This window comes from Varroa jacobsoni, unplaced genomic scaffold, assembly GCF_002532875.2.
Source record: "Varroa jacobsoni isolate VJ856 unplaced genomic scaffold, vjacob_1.0 scaffold_312, whole genome shotgun sequence".
Taxonomy (NCBI): Eukaryota; Metazoa; Arthropoda; class Arachnida; order Mesostigmata; family Varroidae; genus Varroa; species Varroa jacobsoni.
In genome coordinates, this window is record NW_019213214.1 from 31,632 (window position 1) to 53,695 (window position 22,064).

Here is a 22,064-nt window from a genome sequence, read left to right on the forward strand (position 1 = left end):
ACCTGTCAAATTAAACTGAAGCATTGCAGCCCGTGTCATTATTGTTAATAACGTGCCAAATATAGCTGTTTTTGTAGGATATTTTGGCGACTTTATTGACATAACGCATCGTTCAGTCAAACAATTGCCGTCACATGCACCACATCGCAAATACTCATAGTCATTGGTCAGAACTTACCACGCATAGTTATTTATACCAGAGTTATACGTGAGCATTATATTTATAGAGGTTTCCGTGCAGTAGCTTTGGAGAGCGGAGCGCATATTGTTACTATTCTTCGTCATCTCTTGAAGGGAGCGCAATTCGTCGTTGTGTCAATACTTGAGCCGGCTGCGCGGCATTTTCACCTGAAGCTATGGTCGATGACCCTTTGACCTGTCTAAGTTGCCAGTAAATGATTATAAAGCATTATGTTTTCTGCCACATTGATAGCTCTTCCCGCGAAAAAAATCATTTTCTTTTTACCTCTGCAGAGTGGCTCATTTCTTCGCATGGAACCATTAGCCATATAGCCCCATTTCTAATACATATAACCCCTTTTTATGGGGCTATGTAGCCCAACGACGTGGGTGTCTTCAGTTGATATTATCTTGAAGATAGGTAAATTGTAGTGAGTACATGTGGGCCACATAATAGAAGGAGTTCGTAGTAGACGCTACTATGAATGGTCTCGCATTTGACTAGATATGCGGAAAAGCTTATCTACTAACTAGGGCTAAAATGTTCTAGCTCTTTGCTGCAAACGGTTTCCATGGAAACTATGTAATGTAATTAAGCTAATAAATAATCTCTTGAATTAAGAGTATCCAATCGAAAATGCAAAATGCAGCTAGCAAAATTAATTTTTACGTAGTGTATCGTGCATCTATTAACGCATTGTATGGATTACGTTCAATATTAACATCGATATCAGTAATAAAAAATTCACGTAGGAAACAGCTTATGCAGGTATAATTCAAATATCCTTTCACCCAAGTATAATAACTGTGCACGTTACTAGCTGAGTAATTTACGAAAGTGAAGATATTTGAGAGTCAGATAACGTAAGTGTGACACGATACGAGGCTGATCTTCTGCTTCGTCCGCCATATTCCTCTTCCTTGTAGCCGATATTGTTGTGCAATTAGATTTATTTGTAGAGTTTTAGATGCTTGAAAAATGACGCAATTTCCGCTTTAGGATATGGTTTTGTTGCTAATGCGGTCGCAATATCTTCCGGTTGTTCCATCCAAAGTTTGTGGCTGATGGAAGCAGCAGTCAACTTCAAATGAATAGCACGAAGCTCCCTTTCGCTCGGGCAAGCGAGCACAACCTAAATGGACATAATATTATGCAATGACGTTAATGGGTTCTAAATTCAAGATAAGAACGACCCGAAAGGACATGATCAAGCATCCACGAATGGTTGAAAGACTCTGCTTTCGCCTTTTACTACATATCAAATATACGGCTTACGAATGATGTCATTGTCGGACAAAATACTGTTTGCTCTTCTCGCGGTCTTCTAACATAGGCATTACCCAAATAAAGCATTAAAGTGTCAACAAACTCACCTTATGCATAGAATCTAAATTGTCAGTATACTTTCTGGTATTTTCGTCATCGCGAAATAAATACAGCGCCGCTGTCGATGCGTGGCATGCCTATGAAAGTAAACGAGTACAGGAAAAGAAATGACAATACGTTAAAAAAAAGTTGCCAGGTAATATAGACACGAAAAATCACTCGATTCTTTCGTAGCACAGTCCGAGTATAACCTTATAAGGAATAATTCGTTTCTACGCTAAAGCCATATGTCAGTAGCTGAATCCAGTTAGTTTTGTTTAGCATTGAATGATCGTTCATTACAACTCATTAGTAGACCTGTGTTGGTCGACGGCACACGACATGAGTCACGCGTTTTTGTTTCCAACATTAACTTTTGCTTTACTTGTCAACAATATTTTACCGCTAATGAAAAGGAATAGTTCCTAACCAGGGCATATGGAACGCAAGCTTTGTTGACGAATATCAATTTCATCGCTCGGCCCCTATATGTACACACCTGTGCGATGACGGCTCCAATGGGCCACTTTAAATCATCAAGAAGGTCGGAACGCACCAAGACATACTGAACCGTTGAAGCCATCCTACGACCAATGTTGTTATATCTACTGGCCGCGGGAACCGATTGCTTGATTCTGCTACAAAAAATGTAGCAGTGCAAGGTGAAACCCGCTTGCCCGCAAACGCGCTGAGCCAGGACAAATAAAACGACCAGGCTCTCCGCTGTCTCCTTTTTGAGTTCACCTGAGTTGGGCTGACGATTGGCGTTAAACTTAGGTGATTCACTTTACGCCGCACGTATACAAACGCTACAGGTTGGAATTTGTTGAGATATCCATTTTGCACTGATGTTTTACTCGAACGTTTCAAAAATTGGCTCCGCGGCTTTTTCGCTCGTCACCGGTCAGCTGTGACAGGTTTCTATGGCCACAGGGTATCGCAGTCATGAGCGCGTCGAGACTTGCGCTTCGGAAGTGTGTTAGACGAAGTCCACGACCGCTGGCGTACTCAGTGACGATAATCAAATTTTGAAGCGGAAAATAGCTGTAAGAAACTCCGCTAACTTAATAGCGTTGTTATCCCGCCAGAGCTTCAGAGTTTACTGGTATATTTTGCATGTTTAAAATGAGCGAACCAAGCTTCTATGCCGATCACTACGCCGCATGATAACTCGGCGTTCCGCTGTCAACAAACTGCACTGTGAGACGTGTAACAGCCGGGCAGGGGTTCTCCATGTATGCTACAAGTGAGTGATGCTCATGTCTAATAATGGAAGGGAAGTACTCCTGATTCAGTGAAAGACGGCTTTCCTAGGTGATATACAATCACAAATGCCAATAAGATAGAACTGTTTGAAATAAAACATTAGATGTAAGAAGTCAATATGATCGACAAATATATAACACAGAAAACAGTATTAATCATGATTTAGTCGTACAAAAAGGAGCAGAAGGAAAATCACTCAATCAAATTGTGCCACAGTCCAATGTTTTCGTTGAGCTTTATGCACCTGCAGGAGCCCAATTTGCGGAAAGAAGTTCCTTTGATATTTAATTACGGGCGCTAATCTGTGTCGTATATGAAAGTTTTTTTTTTTTCGATTTCACACTAGTGTCAACGTGTAGCCCTTTTGCTAGGCATGCTACTCAGTTCGTGTATATGCAAGCGTAAATTTGTCTATAGTTTGTGATCAGTAAAGATGCGTGTGACATTCGTGCATCTTGATCTTGGTATTGGTGGTGCCGAGAGGCTCGTGGTAGATGCTGGTCTTGCCCTAAAAAAAGCAGGACACCAGATTGAATTCATCACATCACATCATGACCAGGCGCACTGTTTCCCTGAAACGCGTGGAGAATTGCACGTGACGGTTTGTATCCAACTCTGACCCTTCTGCCTGTACAAATTGTTCAAAAAATACAGGGTTCTATTCGAAGATAGGTTATTTATTTTTCACTGCATTGCTTTTATGCCTTATTTCCACGAATAAAAATTAGGTACGTAGTTGTCATTTATGCACCCGTTTCAAATAGTTGCAAACCTGACCGAAATAGCTCTGATTGTTTAAAAGCAACTAAAAGAACAATGTGTTCCAAGCCTAGCACATTTAAAATTCAACTTTGTACGAAATAGTAATAAAGACATATTTGATATTCGTATCGGGTGATCGTATAGGAAATATATGCAGGTACGAGACAGGGTAGTGAACTGATGATGCATAAAGCGTTTAATTAAGTAAGACATCCCCTGATTTAAAAATGAGGAAGAAAAACGCTCGTCAAAAAGTATTTGGTAGCTCAATTGACGATAATAAAGTAATATTGTAATCAGAAGGTAATTACTAAGTTTACATATTGCCATATACCATCACTTCCTAAACAACAAACTGCTACAACAACAAAAATGAGCTACCGAAGATGCTTATAACAAGTTGTAGGGATTAGTAAACCGTTTTAGATTAGAAATTTCCTCTCCGATCCGCAAACGACAACCTGTAAAAACATAAAAGAGATATTTGTGGCGGCCTACCTGTCGCCAGTCCTAAACAGCAGGCTAAGTGGGCACATACAAGCTTCTCGCATGAATATTCGATCATTGTACGTTGCTAATGATCGCGGAAGTAAAACTAATAGCTACCATGATCATTTAGGTATGCGGCGATTGGCTTCCGCGTTCGATTTTGGGTAAATTTTACGTCATCTGTTCAATTATTCGCATGATTTACCTGGCTCTGTACATACGTCTTGCCCGATGCCAGTCTGCTCTCAAACCAGATCTCATCTTTGTTGATCAGGTAAGACTGAAATTTGTCATCTGTATGGAACGAAAATATTTCACTTCGAATTCATTTTAGATAAATACGCGTCTTTGAAATCTAAGAACATATTAATTCATATTGCCATAAATTTGATCTGCGCGAATCACATGGGTCTGTTGAAAAGGTGGGGCTATTATTTTCGAGAAAACATAGTGAATCAATTTACTAACTATATACGTTGTAGACTATAATGACATACATAGTAAGCATGTTATTCTAAGAATCGGTGTTTTTTAATAAAGACTTTTGTACACATGTGTAAATGCATGTATATATCCGCTTTCTGTTTGTTGCCTGCAGGTGTCACATTGTGTTCCGTGGTTGAAGCTTATGCGAGTACCCATACTCTTTTACTGCCACCATCCGGACTGCGTTTTAGTTCAGAAAAAAAATACCCTACGGGATGTGTACAGGTCAATAAGCATTTAAATAATGTTATCTGATTTGTTATGCGACTGTATGATGAACGAGCAATGCCTATAGCATGCCTGGCGTATTTCTGTTTCGAAATGGTTTGTATAAAATCCACAATAGCTTCACTATCACTCACACAGATTTATTATGTTAATTGTAATTCAGATGGCCTATTAATTGGTTTGAAGAATACAGTACTTCGCTGGCTGATCTTATTGTGGTTAATTCCCGATACACAGAAAAGGTTTTTCGGAAAACCTTCCGTCGATTGGCAAAGACCCAGCTTGAAGTTCTCTATCCCACCGTGGGTCTGGCTTTGTACGATGCTCCTATGCAAGGCGACCTCAACGACATAGCGCTCACGAAAAATTCAGATACTACATTTTTATCGCTCAACAGGTTTGAACGCAAGAAGGAGATCAGTCTTGCCATTAAAGCACTTGGTGTGTATATTTTATCCGCATACCTGTGGCCTTGAAGTACGTTACACGATTGACACTAAGCAGGACTAATATGATTTTTGCTTTATTTTCATTGATTTACGGGCTAGTCATTGCTTTCTTGCACCATCTAACATAATGCCTAGTAGCGGTGTCGGACGTTAAACTCCAAGTTTATTTTAACACGTTGTGATCTTCTAGTGAAACCTTGAAATTTTGTCGTACTGATGTTGATACGTAGTAGCAAAGGTTAGTTGGTTCTACGATTCAGATTGGTTTTGTGTTTACGTTGTAGCATCCACCTTTTATATTGAAATATTAACTCGAAATAAAATGTATTGCCTTCTAGCTTTGATCCGTTAAAGTCTCATCTAATTGTCACTTTGCTGTTAGCGTACGTCATCTCTTGCGGCGAGTCGGATGTGCATCTGGTTATAGCGGGCGGCTACGACGAAGCGCTCCCGGAAAACGTCGAACATTTTGAAGAGCTACAACAGCTCGCAGAGGAGCTCCACGTAGCAGATAGAATCACGTTCTTGCGGTCTCCTTCCGATGCCCAGAAACAGCTGTTGTTGTATCATTGCTGTGGTGTCCTTTATACACCTCAAAACGAGCACTTTGGTATTGTGCCCCTGGAAGCCATGTACATGCGTCGACCTGTGATTGCAACAAATACTGGCGGGCCTCTAGAAACCGTAAGTTGATTGAATTTATTACGGAATATATTTAAACGTACTATAATATGTTTACTACAAATGGTCGTCGCTATTAAGCGTCTTAACTTCCTGTCCTCTATACGGCACTAATATTTCCGCTTTTTTAGATCAAGGATGACAGCACAGGATTTTTGTGCGAGTCAACACCTCAGGCGTTTGGAGACGCAATGCTAAAACTTTGCCGAGATCGGAACCTCGTCGCCGAGCTGGGTGAAGAAGGGCGCAGGAGAGTTATAGCTTTGTTCTCATTTAACAGCTTCCAACAAAGACTGGAAAAAATAATAGATAAGCTTGTTCCACCTCAGGAAAATGCTGGAAAATGAAAATGGACTACGTTTCTCTATTTTTCTAGTCAACTGTTCAAGCAGGTACTCAGCTGAATAGCGGCACTCCTCTTATAGGTATTACTCAATCAAACCGATCTTTTTTTTTTTTTTTGGAAGATCTATACAGTCCCAGTCTATAGATAGTCCGTAAGCGGCGAAGAGCTTTGTACAAATTTAAACGCGGTATATTGGCATAAGGGAATTGACTCGAAAATAGTATATATCCAGTCAAACCGGCTATACTTTGACTGAAGCAGAGCTTTTTGTCGACCGGCCGCCAAACGTGTCTTTGAGTAGACCTCTTCTCGTATGAGAGTGGTCGAAGTGAAGGAGTTAGGAACTCGCACATTGACGTACTTTGTTGCGGCTCTGACAGCTCTGAGTTACGTAGAATATGAGGAACAAGTAGAGGAGCAGTAAAGATTCTATAGACAAGAAAGAATATATACAAGGTACTTTTGATTGGTGGTGATCAATAACTGATTCTAATACGTAACAAATTTTTCTAATCTAGTTGGATAGTCACTACAGACGCCTGATTCGTTCTGTCACTTATATCAAGAAAAATAAATTAAATCCATAGCCGTAATAGCTCCAACTAGTGTTTTTAAAGACTCCTCAACGTCTACAAATTCATAAACGTATTAGCATTTTTAAACCAATTATTGTCCATTGTTATCAGTATTATTACGGAAACAAAATTAAGAGTAAACATGTGTCATTTTCGTTTGTCATATGAAGTTAGTTTAATTCTTAATTTGTTTAGCGGTAACGTAGCTGTTTAATATTCTAACGAACCAGCTTGAATATATCGCATCGTTGAATGTGAATATTTTTACAAAATGAATAGCTCATACTTAAGATTACTGAAAATCAACTTAGTAAAGACCAAGAATCTCGAAGAAGTGAATAAGTTGAAGTTGAAAATACGCTCAGGCATGTTTATTACTGACAAAATAGAGAATAAGTTACGAATATTTTTCCGTCGTAACTGCTCTAAAGGCTCTTTTTAGAACATCTAGGAAAACTGCCCGAGTTTGCAACCTAAATATCTCAGCGGCGACAGATGGCAAGATTAGTTAGGAGGGTGAGTGGGAAGTCTAAAAACTGAATAAGATTCTATCGGAAAGGATCGAAAAAGAGTTTTTTTAATTTTCTTTTTATTTTAATCTTTAAGGTAAAGGTGTAGGCGCCTCTCGGTAGAATGAGAGAAGCAAGACTAACTCTAGTACAGGACCAGAAAACCTGCACACTGACCTCTACCGTATAAATCGATCTGTTTGTTGAGCACGGCGGCAAATATCTTAGAATATCATCCGATATTGGTACGATCATGAACAAGTAAATGACAGTGAAAGCAAGATTCAGTAAAACCAACCACGATATATTATGGAGGCATATTTTTAGGTCAATAAGAATTGTTTTATTCAGTGAACAACCTTGCATTCTATGAACTTCAATGAAGTGACTGACGTAATTGAAAACATAGAAGGTAATACGGTGTACGGAAGGTGGCACTAGTTACCTTAGCAGTCAAGTAAACGAATACGAGTGTACGCACTGCTAGATATGAATAATATTGAACTCTCCAGAATAAGCCATCCCTGTATAAGCTATTATGTTACTGGCTATCTATTAAGACACACACCTAGTCTACCTTCTTGCTAAGAGCGCCCTCGCTACTATTCAGAAGCATCAATTAGTCCAACTACCGTTTCAATTCACAAGTATATTTTCTCAACGTTATCGGTGAAGCTCACTTCGACCATCTATGCTGAATGAGATATGACCTGTCCAGTTGTTGACGTTTCTTTGTTATCCAATCGCTTGACAACAACAATGATAATAATAATAATAGCAACAACAAGATCTTGTTCTATCAGAAAATTTACGAACGTTTGCTAAACGGGGACAGCGTTGAACCACTGAGCGGCACTCCTCAACTTCCTTGTCCCTAACGTCGTGCCCTTTAGCCAGCTGCTTACGTTTTATCAATGGCTGCTGAAAATCTCCAGCGATATCTACCGCTGCTCTTGCCGACGATGTGATCTATTTTTTAAGCATTCTAGGTTGCGTTTTGCGAATATACATCCCTAGGAAAATCCTGATCTCAGCAGATTTACGAAAAAGCGCAAAAGAGGTAAATAAATGTAGTCGCTGTGACCAGACACTTGCGACATAAAACGCGCCTAACAGATGTTCTTATGTGCGCAGTGACAAACGAAGCGTCCAGTACGAAAGCTGCGGCACATAATCAACGGGACGTGATTGAAATTAAATTTGCAAACAGACATCGCAAAACGAAGCTTTGCCTCTTACGTGTTTTTATTGAAGCTAAGCGGACCGTTCAGCGCTTCTTGAGAACCTCAGGAAAAGATGTAAAGGACGAAGTCGAAATTAAGCTGCTATCAGGTACCACTATCATGTAGCGCCCTTCGTATAAAGAAATAGGGGGCTGAGGTGTGTTAATATGGAGACGATGAAGTCCCATAAATATGCACAACCTACTGACTAGGAGCTGTACGTATGTCTTGACAAAGATTGTCCCGCAATTCTAGCATCGTTTTTAACAACACTCATGTCAAAAACCATAGTTTGCCATCTTCCAATGATATCGAATTTGCAAATTGCAGTTCGTGGCTCTCATTTTGACCTACAATGTATCGTCGCAGTACAAAATGCAATGGAAAATTTTTTTAAAACACCTTTAAAATGATCGAACACCAATCATGCAATACGTGTGTACACGTGGGAAAAGAAAAAAACATTCGTCTATAGCTGCGTCATAACTTACATAAAAACTAGTACTTCACAAACGGTATACAGATAAATATTTTCTCCATTATTTGAGGCGCCAACATCTTGCAAATTGCCAAGAGGGATGAAAGGAACTTCTGTGTGATGTTGTTGCGTCGACTGTAGAAATCACACTAATTTGTGAATTTGTGAGCCTAACTGACTTGGGGCAAGTACTTACTCAAGGCCGCCTGTCACGGCCGCCGACTAATCTGACGCGGGCAATTATTATTATTATCGTACGAGAATAGAAGCCCAATGAAGTAAGCGAACATCATAGCAAAACAACTTCTTATTGGCTCTCAATATCAGACTCGGCATAGAGCAACACGAAGCCACAATAACGGATTTCTACGCAGAATGGTCACCAGCGACTAGAAGTGGTGTCTCACTTCGCTATAAAATAAAGAAAAGAGTGGGTAACTTTAGTAAATGAACCCAATCGCAGAGTCAAGCTACAGCTCTATTTCAAGAGGACCATGCTTTTTGTATGATTTATATGTATACTGAGAAATTCTTAAGAAAAGCAGGACGGTCAATGAAGACCCGAATACCGTCTGGTTGCCTCAATAAAACGAGGCTATTCAACAGGAAAGGTCCGACAGATGGGCCAAAATCATCCTTCAGCACGACAATGTCGGATCGCAGGTGGCAAGGATTGTGAAAGCCGTCCTGCAAAGGCTTGAGTAGAAGCCTCACTTACATGCACTGTATTTTCTAGAGCTCGGGCTGATGGATCAATTGTAAACCAAAGAAGTAATCCTACAATTAACAATGAAAAGGATTTCAGAACTTGGCTGAGTGAGCCTTTCAAAACTAGACCTGAAAATTCCTGCTTAAGAAGAATAAATTAAGTTGTCGACAGAGGGACGACGATCGTAACCAGTGACAGCGAGTACGTTGTCAACGAATTTGTTGGCAAAATTTAAGTGTAATATTGCGTCTTTTATTTAGACGCAAAACGGCTTTCACTTATTCTTAAACTTAAAATATTTAAGAAAGGGTAAAAGGGATCGTTTTCAGCTTATAGATCAGGAAAGCATTGTGTGATCATTTTTCGAAGAGCTCATCATTGACTTACTCCGAATTTTCTGATAGATCTGATTTAGGGCGCAATCAGCATATATATTTAAGGGATAGTTTCGTGATTTCCAAATTGCTTACGATAGGGGCTTACGCTTGAATAAAGGGCACCGTGTTTTATGCCGCATACATTAACCTCTTACTTCCATCGCATAGAATGGATCGCGATTTATTATTGCTCAAATTAAGGTATTTAAATATTGCTAATAACGTCACGAAGTGACTAAAGATCTACTTTTAAAATGGAACCTTTTCCGTTAACTTCGATCAGTTAATTAGCGGTTCAGCGTTTTGTACATGAGAGTGTCTATAGTGATTGCGGGTTTGGTCCTGTACTGGTTGAAGTATTTGTTGTAGACTTGCAAAAAGCTACACCAGACGGAATAGCACATGTGTAGCACATGTTTACCAATGACTTGAGGATGTACGTATCAATAGCAAGCAGAATCAATATGGAGATATTGCAAAAAACAAAATTTCCCAGTAGCGCCGGTCCACGACATCCAAGGATAATAAAAGAAGAACAGTTATTGAAATGTTTTATAAATGATTATTCGTCTTTTATAGGTTTCTTCTTTTCGAAGTGTTGTAGATGATGAAATTTTAGTCCAGAGACAGTAAAATGAAGGCGTAGTACATGAGGGATGTATGTCAAGACATGGCTAGTCACTAATACGTACGCACCAATGTAAGATACAATAGAAGTAAATTCTACACGGCCTTTAGCAACTTCTGTTCGTTTAGGCTCGTCTACGGAGCTTGAGGAAGCACGCGATTTTTTTCAGAATCTACAGTTTTACAGATTGAGTTGTGCTATATGTGCGCTGTACTAAAGTGCAAAACAAAGTTTGTAAAAAAAGTTCAGCCATCTTCAGGCAATGAGTCCGAAACATACTTGAAGAGAAATAAGGCCATGCATACTTCTATCCACTGTCTTTTCTAACTAACGCCTGTCTAAGTTCATGGCACTTTTCGGCTTCTTGAAGCATACCTTACTACTCTGATACCCGATTTTAGATAACTCATGTACAGATAATGTCGAAAACTGTTTTATTAGTTATTCCTTACTTACAATACTTCCACACAGTTGCAGCAGCGCCGGTAGCAACAATAACTGTTCTACATGGACAGAAACAGTCGGCGTTTTTATTGCGGCTCAGAGATAGAGGTCATGATTTACCAACGCTTTCTCCAACTCTTTGTTCGCGTAAAGTACTGATTGTATCTTGTCGTCTAGGTAGTCTGTCTCCGTTCGTTTATACTACACCATCGTCTTTACATATGCGACGAACGACGGCAACGCGTTGACCGTGCCTGCCCTAACGCTATCCAAGTGTGTGCATGTTCTCTACCCGTGTTTCCAGTTTCTAGCGTTATATTGCTCATGCTGATACCAGCGTTTCATGATGCTTGGCACAATCGATGTTTCGCTATTTTACGTCCAGAATTATATAAGCATTGCATCAGATGGCACTCATCTGTCAAGTGACATTCAGTGATGCGGCTACTCTTAGCGGATGAGTGGAAGTGACCTGAAACTTATATAGGAAACGCTATGTGTAGCCCACATAGTGTCACAACTTACATGAGCAGTTTGAACATACTATAACTCCATGAACCTTAAACAGTGCAAAACATTGTATTAAATTTAATGTCACATAGGTAGCCATAACGCGAAAAAGCGTAATGTAGTGCCTGGCGTTTATGCTATCAACTGAAGTCTTTTGATGCTAGCAATGATGATCTTCGCTTGTATACAACAAATATATGGCTTCTTTTGAGCTCGCCATGTCTTATAAGTTTTCTGTCGCGTAGCGTGAGCTAAAATAGATTGAGCGACCCGCACGAGTATGCAGAAGTCGCTCTGGTGGCGCTACCGTCAAAAGTAACGCTGACGCTGGAAGTCGGGCTGATTAGTACTAGTACGTTTATTACTAAGCTATGGTGTCCGTCGTAAATGCTGCCGTAGGCAGACCGTTGAGTTCATCCGTGCTCAAACGAAAGTTAACTCCATTACCGAGCACTCGGTTAAGCCTTAAACGCCGTTTAATTTACAGGCCAGCCAGCTAACCAGTCAGCTAACTGTATTTTCCGTCAGGCAGCGTGGTCTAAAGCCTGCAAAGCCTTCCTTGCTCTTTTCATGACGGATCAACGTAAAACAAGCAGGACCTTGTCCAGTCGGTTCTCTCGAAGTGAACGAAGAACCGCCAGCTTGCCCCAGACATGCGTGTTCGGCTATATCGGTGCTAAAATGGTGAACGAAAATCGCAAGCTAAAGGGGTTGGTCATGTTGTGATTCACGTGACGGCAGCCCGATACCATAAAATCAGGCACTTGAGAAAGCTTTGGCTAGACAAATTGTCCCTTGAACTGTGGGGCGTCGTCTATATACGTGACTGTGTTTTATCATCAGGATGATAGATAAATGGATAATTAAAAATTTTCCGCATTAAGCTATAGAATGAATAGGGTTTGATGAAATCTAATAGAAAAACACGTTCGAGTCGTTATTATAATTTCTATTCTCAATACAATTCTACTTCATAGTAGCGCGTTTGCTTATTGCACTGTTGCCGCCGCTGTTGAATACTCTTAGCAATTTAGTTACTATAATAAATACTTAATATATATACATATTAATGTAGAAAGTAGACTTCAATATAAATGTACATGCCGTCTTAGATAGCGTGATGCGAAGTTATTTTTTCGAGCAAGAGAATTAAAACAGACACGACTTTTACGCCTACATACAGTAGCACAGACTGAGTAGTACGAGGTGCCATCGTAGTAGGATATGCAGCTCAGTTTCGTCATGCAATCAGCTGCTACTTAAGGCGTATCAAGAAGCTCTAATAGACTCTTTGAATGTTTTTGTAGTATAGGCCAATAATCCACGTTCCACTTCAATACCACTGGAATGGGAATCAAAAATAGGTTTTTCTGCGTATATGTCTTATTGTCACGTTAGCCCAGCCCAGGAGGTTGAATTTATATTACACATAGAAACTAATGTTTACTGAATGCATTCTCAGGGACCCCCTGCGTGAGTTAACCCGTTTGGCGTAACCGTCGTCGCCTGATATCGTAGATGAGTATTCATTTAAGCCATCGAAGACGGTCTCTCATATCGTGGATTACTTTCGGCGCTAGGATATATTTAGCTGGATAGAAAAAGACTTATAGAGCGTACAATCAGCCTGTCAAGACAGGGTGACTGTTTCCTGATCGATGGGGCAGCTTGTCACATTGGGTTACAACCAATGAGTTTTTATATTCCGGCCCATAAAAAGGTTCGTAATGTTCGTCTCGATAGAGCTTGCCACTTACTCTTGCTATTATTCCATATCCACGTCAACAAAAGACAAGGCCCATAATACTTTTGCCCCAGAAGTAACACCAAACAGTGACCCTTTGTAAGTAAGAAAAATGTCCTTATTTGACACTCTTCGTTGAGTTCTTTGAAACCCAAGTGCAATAATGTTTTTTTATTAACATGGCACTTTAACTGAGAATGACTTTTATTAGAAAAGGTAATGTGGACAAATGAATTGCTAACGCATACATTGCGCTTCAACATGTAACTAATGAGGAATCGACGCTTACGATAGTCCTGGACTTGTAAATGTTCAGTTCACTATACTTCGTAACGCTAACAAGAGAACTCTTGTTTAGAAATGAGCCGTAGAATAGTCTTAGTTGTTAAGTACGACGTTCTGTTGAGGTTCTCTATCGGGATGTACATTTCTCCGTACAACAGCGATGTTGTAATCTTTCTGGCATCATTTTATCTATAAATAGGCCAGTGTCTCTAGATTTGTTAATTAGTCTTTCAGTATTAGATTTGATAATGAAAAGTACAGTCCATATTCTCTGCGACATCTGCGAAGTGCTAGAATCGTTATATGGATAGTAAGTTTTTACAAAAAGTAAGCTCCAGTAAGTAGGGTTAAATTATCGGAAATCCCAAACCTGACAGTCTGCTTGACACATTTCGCCTGTTTACATATAGAGACAACGTGGAACATAAGCATTTTTCCCACCCTATATTTCATAGTAGTAGTGCGGATTTCATATCCGTCACTCAGCTCCGTGAAAATAATTAGGTAACGTCTTTACGTAAATTCTAAACTACACTTAGGTATGTAACTACTTTTGGCTTCTGATTTTCTTCGTTAAGATATGCCGGCGAATAAACTCCTGTTACCAAGCGATATCTGTAGCCTATTATTGGCCTAAAATTAGCATTCTGTACTTTCAGTTGTCTGGGTCAATTAGAGAAATTCTTGGGTCAGAAAGAGGTCACAATGATGTTTATATAGAATACACTCATCTATAAGCTTACCGTATGTTCTTTTGCAAGTTACGTTGCTACCTTATTAGTTTACCAGATTTCAGCGGATAGGAGCAATTCAGATATTTAGAGTCTTAGATATGCTATTGCACAGGACGAAGCGCAATATAGAATTGCAGCCAATAGCGTTTCATGTCTTTTCGTAACATCTTCTTTAGTTAAAGAATATATTTTTCTGTTAAACGAGCTATCTTTTTTTTGTTAGGTTAAAAGGAAGTCACAATCTTGCTTTGCTGCTGCTGCTGCTGGTGAGATCTAAGTTGCAATAAACACACAGGCCTTGGAATATGTTCAAGTTCATGTGGCGTTAATTTAATCTCTATTCTCAAGGTCTTATTTATTCTTCAAGAAAGGCGCATCCAAGCTCTGTTATAATTTTGGGATACATTGACGATTCAAATGCCTACTATTTGCAATATGAATATTTAAACTACTTGAAAAGCTGTAAGTAAACTGTGCTAATAATTTTTCACCTTTTAGAAATCCAGTTAGTCATGATATCTAGATACAGTTTGAGTTTGTCCTGGTCGTGTTCAACATTACATTACAACAGTACATTTCATTGATCGCTTTTATTAGATCAGTTTGAGACTCCAGCGATCGTTATCCGTAACAATCTTAAGCCATTGTGCGGCTTCAGAATATTTTTGAGAATAATTACTGTAAACTTTCGAAAGCAAAGGGAATAAGCGTGGCTCTTGGCTAACTTACATGAACTCGCAAACACATGTCCCATGTTTTGCTAGTTTTTTCTACTGGCAGGATAATTTTCCACCCAACAATGTCTTTTTTTTTCTCAATAACATCAGACAGTTTATCCCGACAAGCGCATTGGTGAAACTATATAAATATCCTTCTTGTTCTTAATATTTCGTTATGTTGCGTTTTTTGTGTCGTATGGTACAACCTAAATTAGAAAGTAGAAGAGGCCAGTTCCTGAATCCCATCTTGTTATGATTTCTAAGTTTTTTTGTCAGTCATTACATAACGAGGTTAAATTAAATGACATGTTATTTACGATTGTCTTTATTGTTTTTTTACAAAATGTGCATTAACTGTTTAGATAAATAACTAATAACTCAAAGCTACGTCATTGCCACCTTTTGTATAATTATAAATTGAGCTATACTGAGAGAATGTGAATGGATGATACATTTTTGTTATTATTTCATTGAGAAGTTGAAAAATATCTCAGGAAGATCCATTAGATATTGTTTCGATAAGTATCTGAGGCGGGTTATACACTAAACATATCGCGTAAAGTAAGTAATGTGTCACCTTGTCTCAACAGGAAATTCAATTGAAATCCTTGAAAATTTTGAATTGATTTCGACGAATAGTGGCAATAACAAGAAAGATACGAGTAAGATTTTTTCTTCGGAAGATGGAGAGCTTCGAATCGCTGGATGGATACCATCAGAGCGGCTGCGCACGTAAATCCAACAAATACGAATCGATGGACACATCTCTCACAAAAATAGGGCCCATGATGTTTCTTTATATATTAATATGATGTCTTTATATTATTTTAAAAGCTCGTGGTGGATATAATTATATTGTGCTCGGAACGTAGGTTGCACCTGCCCGAGCTGAAGGCGGCGTTTAGAACTTTTAAACTTCCATTAGCGATAGTTCCTGTCTATATCTATTATCTACGTGCAGATAGTTATTATGGATATATATATATATATATATATGAATAAATTTCCCTGAATAGTAGTAGCATAAAAAGTATAAAAAAAATTTATTCGGGTTCCATTAGGAATTAAAAAACAGCTAAAGGGACACTAATTAAAATGACCTTAGACATAGGCACCCATACTGACGACTATTTGCATGTCATCTTTGGCACATCTGGACCGCCGTTTACTGTGAGGGTGAATCTGGGCATGTTACTGTGCCCGATGGGCTAAATGAATGCTGGGCTGCTACAATGAAATCATTCCAGGAATATAGTCAACGCTTTATATTCTAATGCTACATGTGATAGGTAAGTATTTAGCAAAGTACGTGACACAATTTCGAAATAAAAACTTGACAGTGGTTTAGAAATTGAGATCAACAACAAAAGCCTAGAATAAAACGTAATCGTAGTTATCAAATACGTTGTATTTTTCTACCCGTTACAATTTTCGTAAATATTCTAGCTAGATGTAACGTACAATTACTCATTACGCAAAGTCTGGTCTACTGGATTTTTCTGTTTTCGATCTTAGCCATTCTACTAGAGATCGCCTGAATTGCCCCATATACTTTCATGAAATTGTCGGCGAATCGCGAAAGAAAATAGAGGGGTTATCGGATAATCCTTTGGTGATGTTCACTACTATTTAAAAATGACTGATTGGAGAAACACCCTATAAATTGATTAGTCTGCAATAGTATTTGTTTCCCTTTCAGGTGTCGATCGAATAGGAGGTCCTGCGCCTTTAATAATAGTAATTTGTTAACACAAGATAGCATGCTGATTATAGAAAAACAACTGTCATTAAAGGTACACATGATGCATGGATCATCAATCGAGTGATATACTTTCTCGAGTTGAATCGGTAGAACGATTAAAAAGCTAAACGATGAGATCAGAGAGCCGCCACTCATCTACCATAGACCTTATTTTTTACGCTGACCATTAATTCATTTGTATACGTTTTCTAACTTTACCATTAAATCTTTATTATATTAGATATTAAACAGGGTGCAAAACTGTAGATAATTTTTGCTCGACCTAACGGTTCGGTACTAGAGTTAGATCGTAGAACAGAAAAAATCAGTGAAGTTACAAGCATACGGCGGGATCATCGTAAAGGTTTCAGAAGTTATAGCTATAAAGTAGCGTAGATACTATGGACGCACATAGCCATAACGTGTGCCTCTACTCAGAACTAAGATGTGTATCTAATAGTTAGGGAATCTTTTTTTCGTTATGCAGAAATACCTGTAGGGCCATTCATTTCCGATGTCTCAACTTTGTTCGAACGTTTTTTGCTACAGTCAAGTCGCCGTTTTTTTCAAGTTTCCCAATTGGATTGAAGTAATGAACTTTTTCAACAATGATTAACTAAGGGTTAACGCTTACGATCGTATAGTAAATAGCATTGTACTTTGGAATTTGCTCAATCTTGCGTAAAGGTTTAATACGACTAAATCGATATCTGTCGCTTCGCAGTTACGGATAGTTCGGACCAAAAAGGTAACTAGTAAATTGCTTAAGCAGATGTCCAAGCATGTAAGGAACTCCGTGTTTAACCGTGAATCAAATACCTGGGTGTTCCTACTGCATGAACATCCAGGTATTTTATTCTATAGAATTCAAATGAGCGAGAAGCTGAAGCTCATAGGCCATATGAAGCATCGTCGTACCTTTGCTGTATGGGTTCAAGAGCAGCTGCACACGATTTTGTACCAAAAATTATTTTTCAACTAACTCCCGATTCTACCTGACTGAACATGTGTATATACCGGAAAACTTCACGTTACTTACGAACAACCATTTTATGATGCTTTACTAACCGTATAGTGCAAGCACCAGGCAGCAGGCATCATCGATTCCCCCCCCCCCCCCCCCAAATTTTACTTTATACGCCAGTGGTTCTTGCTACAAGACTTTCTGGGCCGAAACTAGATGAATCTCACTTATATAATATGTACTCCAATGGGATGATGCCATTAGCCTGGCGCTAAAATTACTGAAAGGAAAATTTGGTGGACGCACAATTTTCGAGGGGTTCTATGGCACGTGTTTGGGGCTGGTAAGAACCTCATCTCTTATTCTTCACTCGAACGATTGGACTTTTTTTTATCAACTTGCATTACATGCTGTTTGAAGGTAGCTAGTATCATTTGATTCCTTGTGTGTTAGCTTGCTTTCAGTGGCCTTTTCTTAGCGTCGAGAGCTTTGCAAGTGTGTTACCTTTATTTCTTAGACATCCACTTGTATCTTGTGAACATCTGTCTGCGAGAGCCCTGACTAACCTGAGATTCATGTGGGCATTTATTATGCGATTTTGGTGCAATGAGCTTGTGTGTGTAAAAAACCGTTTTGCCCCCCACCACCACCGACATAGAATGCTGGTATCCCATGGAACGTTTGAATCAGAAAGAAGAGGTTTTCCCATCCATTCGCAACTTGATATCTAGTGTTGTGATCGTCACTTGGGTTCCTGGAGCGTGCCAGGGAACAGATAGCCATTCATTGCGCCGTTTATGCAGGGTTGCTTCTCGTCAATCAGCCTGCGGATCAGTCTGTATTGCTTGTTTCTTATTGCCTACAGGTCCATGGTATTGTGCCTGCCAGCACCGGTGTGGCTTGTTTACTAACCGTCCCATATGTCTGTTTAACCTTATGTGCCAGGGTTTGCTTAGCTTTGCGAACTCTTCTTTTTCTTGTAGCCTTCAATTGCACCAGTCTTGGCCATATAAAAGCTCTGTATAATGCGACAGATGCGGCCATGGATAGTCCTCTATAACCTTCTCTGAAACCGTGTATATTGGGCCGAATCCTTACTAGGTTCGTCGAGGTCTTCTCTGCCTCAGATGCTGCGATGCGCATGTATAAATTGGTCATTGTAACTTGGTCCAGGAAAAACCCGAATTGTGAACGATGGCAAAAAACTTATCCTTTCCATTGCAATGTGTGGTTTGGAACATTTCTTCTCCCGTGAAAACGTTTTGTCAATGCCGGTGGAATCTCCGCGTCCATCAGCTATGTGACAATGTCCATGAGTGTGTGTTCTGTACGCCATTGTACGTCTCGAAAGTCACTGTCACGTCACCAGAACATGCTGTCAGCTTGACCTAGGGCGGGAAATTGTCTAGTGTCCAAAGGACACCATCGTGACCTATGGTCCATAAGAGGGCGCTCGTCTGGCCTAAAACCACTGGACTTTTACAGTAGATTTTTTTTTTAAAAACAGAATCTATAAAAGTAGACCTATTACGATTGCGGAATTAAATGAGTGTATCTGACGTGATATTTCAGCATTTACTCTAGGTTTATGTGAAAGACTATGAAAAATTGCAGCTTTCTTTAAACCTTGTACAGAAATCATGGAACATTTCTCTGAATGATCTGAGCATATATATAATGAAATGATATACTGTGAAGTTATAGAACCATTCCAAATAGATACCTTTACACATACTTACGCATATCCTATCATTTAAGCTCTCTGTTTGTTTAGCTTGAAGCGCAGTTCTTAAATGAGTAAAGTCAGTATTTAACCCCTATTAATCTAAAATAAGGTTCTTCTCTCGGACTCAGGTTAGGCATTTCATCGGAAGGTTGATCATAATAGGACCATATTGATGATAGACAAGTGCATCAGGCTCTAAATTCATTCATCGAACACACTAGATCTAATCAACATCAGCTGCCGTTAAAAAGCTCTACTGCGCATGCGTTGGACTTTTAGTCGTTAAACTATATTCTGAACTTGCGACTTATCGTTGCACAAAAATACAACGGGTGATCGATGCTTTTGGGGCATTTCAATAACCGTAATTTGATTCGAATGTTGGGCTAATATCAAAAGCTGCGAGCGTTTTTATTAGTCAATTATATCCATTACTGTTCTATTTTGAACCACCAGAGTTTACAGGCTTTTGATTTTTCCATCTTTGTTGACGTCACTGATGCTTAGCATTCTATTTAAGTCGTGTCCAAGGCTTTTTGCAATAGCTTTAGGGGGCCCTGCTTGTAATTTAGTACCCGTATTTAAGCATGGGTAGTATTCTAACAAACACATCTGCCAAACCCTATTCAATTAAACCTAAGCGTAATTTCATTTACTAGTAATAAATGAAAGGTTCCATCTCCTTTCGTACTCTATTATTAATCGTTGCGTTTCAGGAGGACAAAAAAGGAGATTGAATCTAACGCAAACGAATCATCAGTTAGAAGAAGAAAACCCTCTGATATGCTTGCGCATGAAGGTCATCGCGTCAGCGTTGTTAAGTTTATACTTTTCAGGGCTTTATTTCTGCTTCATGTTATTTAGTCGAAAGTCGGTAACTAATTTGGACACTTACTATTAGATCGACCCGTATTACAGACGGCTTTTCGTCTGTGAATCATTACTATGATTCAAACGCCATTCCCGAAGTTCATTGCGTTGTAGTTACTGCGTTTTATCATGTTGGGCTGGGTACCATTATAACCTTTCTATGGATTCCGGATGTCTAGAACGTGGCCTATGGGCACATTGTCTTGTCATGTAATCGTCTCAGCGTCTTGACCAAACTTTAGAGTTATTGTCCTTTTCAGATGCACAAAGTCCTACTTTGTTTCAACTTTCGCTTTGAAAAAACCTCGTGAACGTGTTAAATGTTAGCTGAAATATGTGTGCCTGCTGCGTTGTAACATTCAATGGGGACTGGATGTTTTGGCCTGTATTTGCGGCCAAGACTAGGTGGTCTGAAAATTGTAATGTTAGTAAATTCAACCTCTCAACTGCAGGACTATATGTTAAGTCTTTTCCATAACCGCTATCACTTACTCACTTAGTTTCGCTATGTACAGCGTTAACAAAGTCGGCTTCTTCGGAAAGTGCTGCGGTTGTTTCGGTTTGACGAATTCGCACTCCTGTAATAACAACTTAACCATTATAACTTATTTAACATAATCATTATAACGCCCAGAGTCTGTCCTTATTGATTCTGTAATGCGTGTTTTCATCTATTATTCAGTTTTTTTACGTTCTTTGTTGGTTATCGTACTTTGCGTGTACTTCCTCTTATTTTGCATCTATTTTCGCTATAAAAACATTAGACGTAGCAGCAGAAGTGTATAATAACGTCAACTATACCTATCACTTCATCAACTGTGTCGTAAGAATCGTCGTAATAGTAGACAAATGTAGCTCTGTCAAGCGAAATCTGATAAATATGCCTATTATGAATAGTACCTCTAATTAAACAACTATTAAGTTAGGCAGGGATATGTAGAAAGTAATAGATATGTAGAATGAAAACGCGCGCAACTGTATAAGACTTCTGCTGGGTTGCTAGTGAAACCAAATTACTGGTTACTGGAAGATTTTATGTGGGCAGAAAATGAAATGTCGCACGAAGCTAATTCAATGTGATTCTATGATGTATGTTTGTTCAAGAAGTGGCCTAGAACCAGGGGCAACGTTAACGGAACCAACAAATATAGAGTCGCAACTAACACGACCAGCTAAGTTTACAATGAGGTTCATCAATTTCACTGACTTGGGGCTCTACTTTCGAAGTTGAATTTGACGTGTAGATTACGCGTGTAAACTCTTGTGAACCAATTTCGTTTGTTAATGGTGTCCAGTCAGGCCTTCACACACATATTAAGTGGCATTGGAGCTGCTGGTCACAATATTCGATTCACGTCGAAAACATCGCTCGTCCCGTTTATAGTGCCTCGCTTATCTTCTGGACCCCATCACAACCTCCTTCCAGTACACACCTTGACAAAATGATTACACCGGGACAGTTCGAGCTGTTTTGGAAGAAACCTAAGCGTGCCATTGATTGTCTCGTACTCTACAGGTCTCTGACAACTGGAAGAGTGGCAACATTTTTGTCAGAACTGAATACGTGCGATTTAT

General features: G+C 39.3%; 2 protein-coding genes across 7 annotated transcripts; one reads left to right on the forward strand and one right to left on the reverse strand.

Annotated features, from left to right (window-relative positions):
* Window positions 1-66: 66 nt before the first annotated feature.
* On the reverse strand, window positions 67-2,469 carry LOC111259267 (putative peptidyl-tRNA hydrolase PTRHD1). Its single transcript, XM_022831161.2, has 3 exons — window positions 2,046-2,469; window positions 1,555-1,644; window positions 67-1,313 (listed from the first exon to the last, which is right to left on the reverse strand). The coding sequence occupies exons 1-3, from the start codon at window positions 2,127-2,129 to the stop codon at window positions 1,131-1,133; spliced, it is 357 nt and encodes a 118-aa protein (XP_022686896.1). The 5' UTR covers window positions 2,130-2,469; the 3' UTR covers window positions 67-1,130.
* A 221-nt stretch (window positions 2,470-2,690) lies between these two features.
* Window positions 2,691-14,809, forward strand: Alg2 (alpha-1,3/1,6-mannosyltransferase Alg2). 6 transcript variants are annotated; one of them, XR_015310501.1, is made up of 9 exons: window positions 2,691-2,792; window positions 3,296-3,413; window positions 4,194-4,337; window positions 4,662-4,774; window positions 4,941-5,218; window positions 5,609-5,910; window positions 6,039-6,299; window positions 13,169-13,426; window positions 14,693-14,809. XR_015310501.1 is itself a non-coding variant. In XM_022831149.2 (8 exons), the coding sequence occupies exons 1-7, from the start codon at window positions 2,710-2,712 to the stop codon at window positions 6,252-6,254; spliced, it is 1,254 nt and encodes a 417-aa protein (XP_022686884.1). In that variant the 5' UTR covers window positions 2,691-2,709; the 3' UTR covers window positions 6,255-6,299; window positions 13,169-14,347. The 6 variants fall into 6 exon arrangements, 5 of the variants coding, with proteins under 5 accessions (XP_022686884.1, XP_022686885.1, XP_022686886.1 ...); XM_022831149.2 differs by lacking the exon at window positions 14,693-14,809 and having other exon boundaries at window positions 13,169-14,347; XM_022831150.2 differs by lacking the exons at window positions 13,169-13,426; window positions 14,693-14,809 and adding an exon at window positions 7,435-10,683.
* The last annotated feature ends 7,255 nt before the right edge of the window (window positions 14,810-22,064 follow it).

Bases quoted from the DNA above. Each gene is read 5' to 3' on its own strand.
- LOC111259267 (XM_022831161.2), bottom strand. From the start codon at position 2,129: ATGGCTTCAACGGTTCAGTATGTCTTGGTGCGTTCCGACCTTCTTGAT. The intron at 1,645-2,045 runs GTGTGTACATAT...TTACTTTCATAG, and splicing joins TTGGAGCCGTCATCGCACAG to GCATGCCACGCATCGACAGC. The intron at 1,314-1,554 runs GTGAGTTTGTTG...ATGTCCATTTAG, and splicing joins ATTTAGATTCTATGCATAAG to GTTGTGCTCGCTTGCCCGAG.
- Alg2 (XM_022831149.2), top strand. From the start codon at position 2,710: ATGATAACTCGGCGTTCCGCTGTCAACAAACTGCACTGTGAGACGTGT. The intron at 3,414-4,193 runs GTTTGTATCCAA...ATGATCATTTAG, and splicing joins GTGGAGAATTGCACGTGACG to GTATGCGGCGATTGGCTTCC. The intron at 4,775-4,940 runs GTCAATAAGCAT...ATTGTAATTCAG, and splicing joins ACCCTACGGGATGTGTACAG to ATGGCCTATTAATTGGTTTG.